This window comes from Pleurodeles waltl, chromosome 1_2 (assembly GCF_031143425.1).
Source record: "Pleurodeles waltl isolate 20211129_DDA chromosome 1_2, aPleWal1.hap1.20221129, whole genome shotgun sequence".
NCBI lineage: Eukaryota > Metazoa > Chordata > Amphibia > Caudata > Salamandridae > Pleurodeles > Pleurodeles waltl.
Genome location: NC_090437.1, coordinates 309283700 through 309298000, shown reverse-complemented (window position 1 = coordinate 309298000; position 14301 = coordinate 309283700). Strand labels below are relative to the sequence as shown.

Here is a 14301-nt window from a genome sequence, read left to right as displayed (position 1 = left end):
GTGCCTCAGTTCAAAGACACACTGCAGCTGTAGATACAATTAAATCTATAGAATTACTGCATACTTCATCCCAAAACAAAAATAATGTCAAAGCAGTGGATATTTGCTCCCTAAGCTTGGGAAACATTTTTAGAAAACAGCAATTAAATACAATTTTCTCACATTTCCTCTGCTTGCACTATTAACCTTATGGTTTATTTGCATTTATCTGTATCCACTCAATTGCACGTTTGAACTAGATGCAAAGAATGAAGAGACACTTCGATTTTAGCAAATATGCTTTATGTTTTTTTTGTAAAAGAAATGTAAAAAAGTATTTAACAGTTAAAAAAAACATGTAAAGTTAAAGCTTATCACTACAGAGTTATCATATAATAGTTTATGACAGCAGCTTTGAAAAGTGACAAAAAATTGACAGGACAAGTACATCCATTTAATCCGGGTCAAGACGTGGTAATACTGGCAAAATGAGATTTCCAAAGGAGGAGTCTTGTGTGATGAAATAGCCTGACGAATGTGCATGGGCATGCTGAAAAAACAGAAAAGCATCCAGTTAAATATGTCCAAGGCACCAATAAAGTGATTATTATACGATTTAAAATATAAAAATTGTTCTTTGAGAGTTAACTGCAAGCAAATAAAAAAATACATTTAACGACGGATGTAAATATGGCAAGAAAACAAATAGATTAAAAGCTGCTCAAGTGCGAGAAAAATATGTACATAAAAGCAAAATAATTAGGGGCCTGATTACAAGTTTGGCAGTCAAACTTGCGGGGATGAGACCGCCGTCAACCAGGCGGCCTCATTCCCCCAGTCAAATTACGATGATCTTACCAGTCAGCCAGAACAGTGCCAGGGTATTGGTCACAATACCATAGCACAACAGCACTCTCCGAATGTGCACTTTGCAGACAATGTGCATTTCGAGGGTGCTGGGCAGGGGGCCCCAGTACTTCCCACGACATGGTTGTGGGCAGTGTAGAGCCCCTCCCCCCCGCTGCCACCAGCACTTCCTTTCTGCCAGCCTTTTATCCTGGCAATTACACCACCCTGAAAAGGCTGGGGGAAAGGAGACTTGTAATCAGTACGGTGTTGCTGAACTCAGAACCGCTGCGGCTGACCACAAGTTTGACTGCCCCGTCAGGGATGGTGTTCCTGGCGGGGACAGCAGTCCAACCGCCAGGGTTGTAATGCAGCAGTCGGACTGCCAGGAGTGCAGGAGTTCACCTGCCACCACAAGGCTGGTGGTCTCAAGACCGCCAGCCTTGTAATGAGGCCCCAAGTCTGAAATCAATCCAGCCAAACTTTCTGCCTTATAAAGTCTAATCCAAGTTCTAAATAAAATAAGTAAATACATTTTGGGAAGATGAACTCTTGTCAAGACTATGGGAACAAGAGGATTCCTACTCAAAACACATGGTTTACCCGTTTCATTTACTAATTTAAAAGCCATAACACAACACAGAGTTAAAAAAAAAATCTGCTTTTTTCAGGACTGTGTGGACGCAGGCTACTGGTTTTTGTACAGGCGACTGTTCGTGTTTAGCCTCTTTGGGAACAGAAGATAGTTATTGAGTGTGAAAGAGAAAACCTGAAAGCAGAGATAGCACAATTACATAACAATATGAATTGCAACAGCTGTTTTATTCAAGCCCCAAATGCATAGTTCCGAGGGTACAACATAAATACTCACAAAGCTTTCTCAACTCAAATAAAAATAGTAGGATATTTTTTAAAGAGGCAATTGATTGCCACACAGAATAATCAACTACCAATAATACAAATTAGATATTACATTTTTTTACGCACGCTTTTTCGAATTCTACAAATGAACTTCACAAGTAAACTAATTAGGAGTTTGCCTGAAACCTTGTAAAACATTTCACAAAAATTCAGAGGCATTTAATTTTCGGAATTCCCCAGAGAATCAATACAAGAGTGTAAGTCCAGCTTAGGTAACATTTTCACAAAACAGGGGTGCGGATGAGTCCAATTTTAGTGTAGAGCTGAGCGGTACCACAGAACTACAGTCATAGGGGCAGACATGCTGGATGGTGGTAACATTTTTTAGAGATGGTTCATTAAAAAGACAGCCCTCCCTGGGCATCTCAAAGACTACTGGACTTTTATGCAAAGCTGTATCCTCACGATAGTAGAGGCTGGTCACGAGGCAGTGGAAAAGGTCTTTGTGGGCGTTTGGGGGCTAGAGAATCTTACCGATTGCTGCTTCGGAGCAGCCAAGAGTTGGAGGCAAATGATGGGGGGTAACAAGGAGGATTAGAGTGAGTGTCTGGCTGGTGCAGGGGGAACAAATAAGCCGCAAAAACCGAACGTCAGGCTAAAGATGCAAGTAGAACTTATATCTTACTCCCCATCATACCAAGGTGAATCCAGCAGCTTCCCAGGAAGTCCTGTACTCCACCTACATGACCACAACTGCAGCATCACAGCTCATGCAAGTCGGCGCCCACATAAAATCTGACATTAAGTTTGCACCGTTACAGACAGACTTGCATTTATTTTTATTTAGGAACTTATTTGATTCCAAGAGGCTGGTGAGACAGCTAAAGCTATTTCTAGGACATACCTAAATAAACCTTAGGCAACGATTTTAGTGGCATACTGCGAGCATCTGAAAACTTCTTGCAGTCCGAACGAGACAGACAGAGCAGGAGAGAAAGAGAAAAAGGGAAAGGCGCAAGAAAAAAAACCTCACAAAGTTAAAGACTAAGAGAGGAGGAAAAATGGTAAAGGGCAAGAGAGAAAGCTAATAAAAATGGGACAATTAGTGCGATATAGTATGCTATTTAAAGGCGCTTCTGAATACTGGTATCATGACTCATGAAAGGTACCAATTTGAGTGGGGCATCAGGCCCCATCCTCTCTTAATAATGGCAACAAATAGACTATAACTCTCGGTGTAGCTGCATATATCCTATATACCGCAATCGTTTTCATATACAAATGTATTAACAAACGTCATGTAAACACAACCATTGTAGTCTGGTTATAGTCCAAACAGAGAGATAAGACCTAATTAGGAAGGTCTTGCGAGTATGGGAATCAGTATTCTGCTGTAAGGTGAGTAACGGGGAATTCTGAAGTTGTTCTGCATACCAAGATAATACCGAGGAAATTGACTCTTGCCCTGTAGATATACATGTGTTTTTGTAGTTTTATTACATTTGTTGCAAATAACATTTTTTATTGACCACATTATTTTCACTGGCATGACAAACAGTAAATATGCAGATGTGTTGACTAGAATATGCCCCTGGCCACAAGATAACGAATCTGAAGTGAAGCGCCGAATCAGGATGCAGAAACCCGATTAGACGGTCTCTTCTGGCGTTTGCTTAATGCAAAGGGAAAGACTAGTAGAAAGATGCTGAACGCGATTGCCTTGTTCCATAATTCTGCTGTTAACCAGCAGAAATGCGGACACCGAGTGCCATCTTCTTTTTCGACACTGAAAAGGTGCAATCTACTACCAGCAGATCCACTTCCTCACAGACCATATTGAATGGCTGCTCGTTTTATTTTAACCAGATAGTGCCTGCCCGTTTCATATTATTGACATAGGATAACTGAGGCCACAAAACTTTTTATTTTACAGATCTTTGGTATGACGATAAGATGTAGGATTAGCTTACACCAGGGTACTCGCAGCTTCTAGATGAAATTTACAGGCAAGTCGAAGGACTCATCACAATTTGGGAAATATCGCACCTGTCAGAAAATGCCATCCCAAGCTGAAATTGCATATTAGACAGACAACGGTGAACTTGCCCCGGACAAGACTTTATTTAGCCCCTCTGGTGGCTGATCTTTACAAGTTGAAATCATGCTTTTATAGCAAAGCCATGTAACTATGGTCCCCCGAGGACTGCGAGATGGTGGAGCACCTTACGGATAACATATGACAAAGTGGACAATTGTGTGGTATGCTCTCCATGGTCCTTAAGAGAAAACAGGGCGCAGCAAAGCCTGTGCTTTAATACTCGGTCTTACGAGGTAGGTATAATTAATGGGAACTGCCATGTCCCAGATGTCTTGCAATTTGATTGCCCAAGATTTCAGGGCACCGTCATTTTTTACACCAATTTCCTGATGAGTTGTGGTGAGGTTACCAGGGAAAAAGAGTGGCAAGGGCCATCATGAAGTTTTGCCAAAGTCGGTTTGCATCTCAGACCATGAAAACTTCCTAAGTACAGGCAATAAATAGCAATTTTAATCTAACATGCAGTAAACTGCAATGTCTTTACTGCTGTTATGTACCGAATTAGAAAGTTAGAATTAACAGTGTTGAGGAAAATAAGTCTCGATTTGCAACTCCAATATAAATACTGTTAATATTATACAATCCGGCAAGGTAGTGACCACCTTGAGCATCAGGGCCCACTAGGTTTCATGAGCAGCAATTTTCCTTGTGATCATGGTCTAACTTTTTATGGGAATGACAGAAGAACTAGAAAAATACAAATGTAAAGTTAATTGTGGCAATTCCAATTTCCGAAGCATTATCAGAAGGAAAAGAACAGAAATATACATATGGTAGCCAAAACATTCGTTTCACAAATGTTGTATTGATTTTATTTTTTGTTTTTAGATGCAATGGCTTACCTGCAGAGCAGCTTTCTGTTGTGCTGCTATATGCTGCTGTTCCGCATGGTCCCGGAAATCTTTATTCAGACTGGACCGAGAGAGGGCAATGCTGAAACAGAAAATAAGAGTTTAGACTTAGCCACCTAAAATGGTTGGAAAGGATCACCACCTACAGAAGGGTGTTAACTTGTGGATGCGAAAGTAGGCAGTGAGATACACATGACAGACATTTAATCTAGGACTAATATGCCGAGAGGCAATCTGCCCTAGAACACCAACACCTGCTTAACGAATGTCAACTGACCTTTTGCCCAGATTATTGTAGAAAGCAGTTATTTGCCAAAGCAGAAAGGTCTTTTAAATAAAATTAAAAAAACAGACAAGCTTTGGATTTGCAACTGTGCATTTCGATATCTTTCTATGTCCTCCATGACTGTCTGCTGCTGATCCTTCTGAACAGCCATAAGTATCTGAGCTCAAACTCTTAACGCTTACTACATCTTAAAGGAAAATGGAGACTCCTCATCTGACTCCCAGCACCGCATTTGTTATCCAGCAACTCTCCATGCCCCAAAACCTAGAAGTGTTTCCTCCAACCTGCCATATTACAATCAATAACACATTCAAAGGAAATTATGAGCAGCTTTCGTCGGGTGGCCACTAACTGGCTCCCACTTGACCACCTCCGTCTCTTCTGCAGTTTTTTGATTGATTGATTGTTCGGCGGAAGATGGCCTAGTACTAAGGTGCACTGAGGGTAGGGAACTATGGCAGGGTTAGGCTACATAAACGCCGAATGCAAGAATAAGTGTAGTATTCACGCTCTTTTTTAAGCTTGAGTTTGAAGTATGGGGAATCTAAAAAAATCCCTGATCCAGAGTAATTTGGTGACTCGTTGGTAACAGTCCTATTTAACAGATTTACTACTGAGAAAGCAATGGCGACTTGGCCTGGTTTTGGAGACGTCTACAACAGGTTGAGAGGACAGACATACATGAGAGAAAAAACAGCAACAAGAACTACTATAGAACGAACGTTAGCTTAGCTTCAAACATAGATTTTCAAAAACATTTTGTGAGTGGCAAGAGAAAAATCCTTATAGGCTCTGGATGACTATGGAAGAGGCCCAGGAGCATCCTTACATAAAATATGCGACTCCAATGTACACCGGTAGGGTCACGCTCTAAGCTTTTCTGAACTTCACAATTATGTCCAGTAGGAGCTCCGAAAACCAGAGGCTGTGCATATACAGCTCTGAATAGTCTGGCATCCTGCAGATCCAACTGTCAAGATGAAAACTCCAGAATCTTAGCAAATAAATTAGAAGTGTCTGACTGAAAGGTCAATTTTGCAAAATATGTCATGCCAAAGGCATCTTCGAATGGAAACTCTTTCCTATGCTCAGCTCTTTTTAAACCAGATGTCTGGAGTTGACCAAGGGCTCCTACAAAAAATAGCTGTGGTCCCGGAACCTTACTGCAATTTTGAGATGTAGGTGGTGCAATTACAGAAATTACCTGCAAAAGTTGTTTGAAGTCAGGATGTAGAAGCCCGGACCAATCACCTCAACTTACTTTACACCATGTGCTGGTTGGCATGACATGGCCCAACAATATCAGTAAGATTTAACTGGTAAGATTTCAAATTCAAAAGTTTTCTCATGTCCTACAGGCTTTTGTTTGCATGTCACCCCCATCAATTCAAATCGGGTGAGTTTTCCACGTCTTCTAACTTATCAAATTATATGTGTATTTGTTAATTTCTGAGTTCCAAATTATTTATTTCTTTAACCATCTTTTTATTTAAATTGTTTCTTATAAGAAACAGCAGTCAAAATCACTACGTATTGTTATCAAACACCACCACGACTTCAACAATGCTATCACACTCGATCAGCTGAATGTTGGAGATTGCGTAGGGAACATGGTATACTGCTCCATATTACATGGGAATGCCCTGGGATCTCTCAGTTCTGGAGTCAGGTCCTACAGGACACAGACATTCACCTCAACAACCAGCTACCTAAGTTCCTGGTGTATACTATATTTGGCCTCTCCAACCCACTTACAATTTCCACTCAAATCACATGTGGGAGTGGGAGGGGGGAGGGGTTCGCCAGATAGGCCTGGGGGTGCTCACCAAACAATACTTGCACCCTGGGGTACCTCTATGCTACCCACCCATCGCAAATGGCTTCATAGGCTCTGGTATATCTTGGGAATGGAGAAACTCTCCCTGACATTGCCGTCCCAATGAGAATTCTAGATCGACCTCTGGAGCACATTTATTAAGATACTATCCAACGAATTCAGAGAACTGACATGCCGTAGATACCTAAAGTTGCTGAGACTTTTGGAATGCTCATAGCGTGTCCAACCTTATAGAATGTAACACTCACTGACAACTCCCCCTCCTTCAGTATTTTGCTTGAGCTCCCATTAGAAGAGTGGGCTTGGGTCGGGGAGTGGGTCTAGGGAATAAAAAAAACTCATCCTGACACCGGTGTCCTAAGGAGTACTCTATGACAAGTCCTCGAAATCTACAATTGTTGCAACATTTAGAACGCCCATAGACAGACTTGCCTCTTAGAATTTAACACACTTACCATCGGCTCATCCTACTTCTGTGATTACGCCTGAACGCCCACCAAGGGGGTGGGATTTTATAGTGCTTTGAATGTTTAAGGATGTTACATTTCTATGTTTATGTCCATCAATGCTTATGTTATGTGGCTGATGTTCTTTCATACCACGAAATAATAATAAACAGATATAAACCATAAATTGTTTCTTATAAAGAAACACGTGCCTAATGTTTTATGGTTCAGGTAAAGCAACCAAAGAAGAGTTAAAATCAACTCCTGCAAAAAGTAGTCTACTTTCTGGGTATTTCCATCTATCCACTGTGGTCTCTCAGTTAAATCAAGACCATAACTTACTACTCTCTATGTGCCACACACCCCTATTTCGATTAGACCACCACTCAGACCCAATTTACAACTTTGTTATATGACTGCGGCTCTGCTCATTGACACGGGGGTGGGAGGTTGGGCTAAACCACACCTCCCAGGAGACCAGAGGGAGGAGGCCTCCCACAACGCTCCGACACGCCCAAGGCGCCTTAATTGAGACTCAAGCTTCTGCTGCATTGGACGCGCCCGGGCACGTGCCCGGGCCAAGAGAGGGAAAAAGAGCAGGCCAACGGAGGCTGGTCTGGGCCAGGCCTACCCTCTTGTTTTTTTGTACTTTTTCTCCTTCTATGCATTATACTCCTTTGGCTTTCTGAAAACTTCCCATTAATATAGCTGGAAATGTGGCGAGTATAAGCCTACAACTTGGGGAGATCTGGCCTCATAGACCCAGGCTATTGGGCAATTCTCCCCCCGCCCCCACCCCCGATTGAAGTGCCTACTTAAGAAGGTGGTAACTCTAAAATCCTAATTATGGCCAAGAGGAAGGTGGGGGGACAGAAGGTAAATATGCAACCATGCCGTACCACGATCAATTCCTTTTTAGTTAGAGCGGTAGGGGTCATTTCAAAGGAAATTGACCTCGCCGAAAGGCGTTTATCCCTGCGGGCAGCAGGATTGGGAGAAGGATTAGAGGGAACCCCCATACCCCCTGAATATGTACCAGATATTCATCCCACAACTGATACAGTGGTCATGTGGAATGGGGACGCCCAGATAGAGCCTAGAACTCCACCCAGCATAAACCTTACACTAGTAAGCCAGTCACCCATCACAACAAGGAAAAAACAATGCAGAAGGGGGGCTAATGGTAACCTTCACCCTTCCCCCCCCCCCCCATGTTTGAAAATATGGTATCTACAGATTGGAATGATTTCACATCCATTCTTGATAACTCGCTTAAACCTATTAATGCAAAATTGGTCAAATTGGAGGGGGGAGGTGAAAAAAAATATTAGAAATTTGCCAAAACCCTCTGCCAGTGACGTATCCCAAACACCAGAACCCTGTGCACAAAATACTACTCCTAGTGAGTCAGGTCATACACATATCACAGGGTACACACACTGCCAGGAACTGCACTGAATCTAGGGCCCTTACACAAGAGCAAGAAAGAGGCCCAAAATATAGACCATCCCAGGAAAGTAAGGGAGGCCCAAAATATAGATCAACCTACTGGGTGGCATATAGCCTGAAAGAAGAGACCACCTGGTCTCGTTTCAGATGGCTTACGACCTATACAAAATCCTGAAGCATCTGAGCAATTTCCCTTGAACCCCCAGAAGAGCGGGCCTGTCCCCCCACTTCTGAGAGAAGAACTGCCTACCATCTATCTGCCCCCAGAGCCCTTATGTTATTATTATGGCCAATGTACCCCCTCTACAGCCTGATCAGAGTGAGTAACAGGGGGACCTCAAGAACAAGGTCATGCACTGGCTAGTGCAGAACAATCTATTTTCAATGGACTATGCCCACCATATAATACTAACTCGGACAGCAGGGTGGGTGGGCCTGTTAGGGAAAGACCGTCGGGGTGACTGCATAATTATCAATTTTAGAAATCCTTGGCTGGTGAGGGATATCCTGTCCAGGGCCTCTTTTCGCCCCAAACCTAGAAACACCCCAGAATTGCTCCTGCTAGGTGTATTCTATAGACATTTGCAAACTGGTCGGCCAGGACACAAACACTTCCCCCATATGCAGCCATGGTTTACGACAACACACCCTGACCCCGCACATCCAGATAATTTACATTCTACCTCCCCGTTATCACGAAGTAATAAATACCAGGCATTAAGTTCATTGACAGATATTGACTGACTGCTACACAAGGGGCCTGTAGACAGTGAAAGGATAAGGTCAGAGGGAACAGCCAAACGAAGATGGTCACGAGCCCCAATAAGTTATTCATAGCCACCAGGGAACAGATGGTATGGTTGCTGGGGATTCTATTTACAATGGGGAACCGACCGAAGTAGTACCAAAGGCAGCCACCCACGGTTAGGAAGAACCACAGATGCAGGTGCTTGTCGAGAACACTAATGGGCGCCACTACTTTGCAACATGGAATGTGCAGGGCCTAAGTGGTAAAACTGAGACTGATGAGGGGGGTTCAATAATTAGCAAGCTTGATGTGCTTTGCATCCAAGAAACTTGGTGTGCTTCACCTGTCTATGTACATGGTTTTACCTCACACCCCTGTCAGCTACACCATCACAATCTGGGAGGATCAGGGGGAAAGGGCCTCCCGGTGCTGGTTTGTAATAAACTCCCGTAGTGGTTAAAATAAATCTTATATGGAGAACTCACACTTCCAATTGATATGGCTTAAGTATAAGAATATGGCGGATGTGGGCATAATTAATTACTATAACAACATTTTTGATGCCACTCGTAGGGTCGCCCATACCCTGGAACAAAGTTTAAATACGTTTTTTACGACTTAACAGCCCTAATCCCATTATTTTCTGAGCTGGGGTCTTTAATATCCAGCCTTGTCCCTGCACCCCCTCAGGGTCCTGTGGGCTCACCACCCCTGATGGGACAGGGTTTGACCATTTTTACCACAATGAGTATTGAGAGGCCCTTAATTTGATGCTGTCTACATTTGATTTAACGCTTATGGAACGTAAGCATTGAGATAACGGTGAGATAATTCCAACTCATAGGGGCCCCAACTTATCCTCGGTCATAGACCATATTATTTTATCATCCTTTGCTCTAAATGGCTGTAACACGCTATACGGAGCTCAGCGATCATGATCGATCATTCTTTCAACCCTTTTTTGGGGGCGAAGGGATGTGTTTTATACCACCCCCAATCAGGTGGAAGCACATAGAACCACTGGTGTGAGACGGAAATGGGAAGATATCAAGCCTGTTGAATTTCTGAGGAATGTCATACGTGGCTGCCCGCAAGAAATTGGTTACTGCTTACAAGAGGATACCGAAGCACCTAGGCTACTAAGATGTTTTAGTGTAATTGCAGCTTGTATACTGGGGCTCCTGACCCATAACCCACAACGCAGACGGCCTATGTATAATAAGGGGTGGTTCAACCATGCCTGTACAAAAGCCAGGGGGAATCTTAAATTAGCTCTGCAGACAACTCCTAGAGACTCAATAGTAATTAAGTCACTCCGAGTAGAATACAAGAAGGCACAGGAACAAAGGAAAAAAAGAACTAAGGGAAGAGGCATGGTCTAAACTAGCCCTGCCAACAGATACCAACAACGTTAAATTGTTTTGTGAAACAATTAATGCCCCCTCCCATCAAAATGGGTGCCATCAAATTTGGGTTCCAGTGTAGACTGTGCAACATGGATGGCCCACTACTCAGAGGTCTTTAAGGAAGTGACTGGTCGGCAGATCTAATCGGGCAGATTGAGCTGGGGCAAGCCAATTATCCACAGATTACTATGGATAAGGTTTATTCTGCCATTCTAGCTAGCACTGAAGGTAAGGCCCCAGGACCTGATGGGGCACCAGTGGATGTTTTTAAACATAATACCAATTTTTGGGTACCAATTCTGACTATTCAATTTGGCCATATCTGGTGACATACCATTGTCCTGGTACACCTCTATTATTATACCAATATATAAGAAGGGAGATAAGGCTGACCCTAAAAATTATCGACCCATATCATTGTTGGATTCTTCTCTGAAAGCATTTAGTAGAATCTTTCTGGAAAGATTAAACCATTGGGTTTTGGAAAACAACATCCTATCCCCAGTACAGTTTGGTTTTAGGAAAGGATTAGGTACCATACAGCAATTTGTTAACCTAGACCTAATTATAGGGAAGCACACCAAGGCTAAGAAAGGTGCCTTATATTCATGTTTTGCAGACCTCAGTAGCGCTTTCGATCTTGTGGAACATGCACTCCTATGGCCTACATTATTAGAGATGGGCGCCCCAAGGTATATCGTCAATTTTGTGGCTCTCCTACATAGAGATTTGACATGCAAAGTTCATTTCGGCCAACTAGGAAATGCACCACCTCTTTCAAGATAGGGTGAGGTATTTGCCAAGGTTGCGTCCTTGCCCAGTTATTATTCTCCCTATTTATTAATGGGGTAGACAAGCATTTGCAGGGACTACAGGCTGATCACCCGTCTTTGGCCGGACACCCTGTGCCTGCCTTACTCTATGCAGATGACGTTTTCCTGATCTCGATAACACCCTTGGGGCTCCAGAAGCCAATGTGCGGATCTGAACATCAAGGGGTATGATAATTAACAAATCCAAAACATTTACTATGGCTTGTGGCAAGAAAGTAAGGAAATGCAGAAGTTTTTACATTGAGAACATGGAAATCAGTACTGTCAATTGCTTTAATTATCTGGGGGTATTGTTCTCTAGTAACAGGCAGTGGGACCAGCTGGTTTATTCAGGCAGGAACAAACTAAGGAGAAATTCAGGTGCTATATTCAGATTTGCTAGTAAAATATGGAGATGCCCCATAAGCATTATGATGAACATTTACAGGGCCAGAGTTTTATCTACGGTAGCATATGGTGCAGGCATGTGGGGTTACAATAAGAGCACTCTTCTACAAATAGAGGAGAACTGTTTTCTAAAACGCATGCTATGTTTACCCACCTCAGCCTCTAACAGGATCACACATCAAGAAATGGGCATACAATATTTGGAAGATGTGCTACAGGTGAGGCCTCTGCTCTTATGGCACAGCATATGGTCTAAGGAAGCCACTGGTTTTACAAAAGATCTCATATTAGGATGCATGAAATGTGATAATGCCATGTGTATACCGTGGCAGGCTTTTATTGACTCCTCTTTTAAATCTGTTAACAGATCTATAAAACCTAAACCAGAGAACGTGCTGTCACTATCTAGGAAATGTATAAAGGACACTTTTATGCAATACAAGGCGGACAATAGGAAGCTAATTGAATCCACTAAAACCACTGTCGGCATCTACCGGTCTTACTCATTAGATGCAAGTAGGTTCAGCTATCTCTCCATAGTCGCCAACATGCAGCACCGGTTTGTTTTAACTAGACTAAGATTGGGCATTGCGCACCACCTAGTAGCATTTCCTCAAACTAGGCATTGCCCACAAGAGTCTGTTAGATGCCCTTGTGATGCAGTTAGTAAACAATGCACATTGAATTTTGTCTTATTCTGTAAATTCTATGAACATCTTAGAATCTTCTACCTCAAACTGCTTTTATTGAATTCAATATAAGAACTTACCAGAACGCAATTAATTCTTGTTAGCTTTATACTCTCCGAATGTGTGCTATAGGGTGGCAAATTATATTTTAAAAGCAATTCACGTTAGGAAAAGCCTTATTGCACTTTAAAAATGTGTTTACAGTTTCTATTGTATTTTTTGTAAATGGTGACAGAATGTGGCTCGATAAGTTATTTATGTCATGACCTTAAATATTTATGAGTCTTATTGATTTATTGTCCTTTTTTTTTTTTTAATTGTATTTTATTTTTTATGTGCTTTTATGGCTTGCCATTGGTATAGCGGAATAAAGCTTATGAACTGAACGGAACTGACTGCAGCTTTTTAAGTGTCAACATTTAGCACCATCACCTTTATCATGACTTTGTCAGGGATTCTCACTGTAAACCTCTAGAGGTTTGTGGCAGGGAGGAGATAGTTCGGGCTGAACTGTTTCCACTGGAGAAGAGTCAAAACTGATTTGAATATAGTTAGATCCAAACTAAGGTAGCATGCAAGGTGCAAAATAAATATGAATTAGGATATGGCCTGAGGAACTACCAGTGGCTGAGATTATTTCAAGCATCCCATCCATCACTTTTTTGTATACTTTAATGTGTCATCCTAAGTGGTACAGGAATGCCCAGACATGGGCCCTGTGCACACTGTCATTGGAACTATGCTTTATCTCACTGATGAGCCTTAAGTAGGGTGTAACCAGTCCTGGGTTGCTAGATTTCCAGCTCAGGGAGAGCCTGGCTTGGCAGTTTGGGCTGGACTGTTCCCACTGGAGCAGGGTCAAGACTAATTTACATATAGCTAGGTCCAAACTGATGTGGCATGGTGTGCAAAAGAACAATGGATTGGGATGTGGCCCGAGTAATTACCAGTGGCTGTTATTAATTCAAGCAATCCATTAAGCATTTTTTTTGTATACAGACGGGAGGTGATGGCACACCAATTGAATGGATAAGGGCCTGCGATCATATTTTATCACAGATTGGGAGGTCACCTTCCAATGTTTGGTGTTAGATTGCAAGCTAGAACATTAACCGAACTACTCACGTTAGTAGCACTTCACATAAATTAAGGAAAAAATTATACTGGAAAGGAGTGGTTGCCTGGAACCGGTGCTGGAAAGTAAAAGGGGGGTGGAGGGAGTGGTGGCGGGTGGGAGTGTGGAAGGTTGCAGTAGATCTCAGATCTGACACTTATGTCTAGGCTACATCTGAGATCAAGCCAAACCAGGGAATCATGCTGAGTTTTTCCTTGTGTCATTCCCCGACACCGGGACACAATTCTGCGTGCCCGTATGTTGCCTGCATTCCGTTTACTGCAGCAACCCGCAGGCAGCAAGGGGGCTTTCTTATTTTCATTTCCAGCCAGGAAAAACAAAGGGCTGGTTTAAAAGCACCACCAGCCCATCTTCTGTTCAAGTATCATCCTGACTGGAACCCATCTGGAGCTTAACTCCTAGATACCAATACAATGCAATGGAAGGAAACAAAGACACACAGCTTATCAT

The 14301-nt window shown here is 42.6% G+C and overlaps 1 protein-coding gene across 1 annotated transcript in view; it reads right to left on the bottom strand.

Annotated features, from left to right (window-relative positions):
* Positions 1 to 260: 260 nt before the first annotated feature.
* INIP (INTS3 and NABP interacting protein) overlaps positions 261 to 14301 on the bottom strand; it is a 65962-nt gene continuing 51921 nt past the window's right edge. Inside the window, exons 3-4 of the mRNA XM_069238624.1 lie at positions 4627 to 4717; positions 261 to 529 (exon numbers count right to left, since the gene is read on the bottom strand). Of these exons, the coding sequence (XP_069094725.1) occupies positions 434 to 529; positions 4627 to 4717 (187 nt within the window). The 3' untranslated portion in view covers positions 261 to 433. The remainder of the gene's footprint in view (positions 530 to 4626; positions 4718 to 14301) is intronic.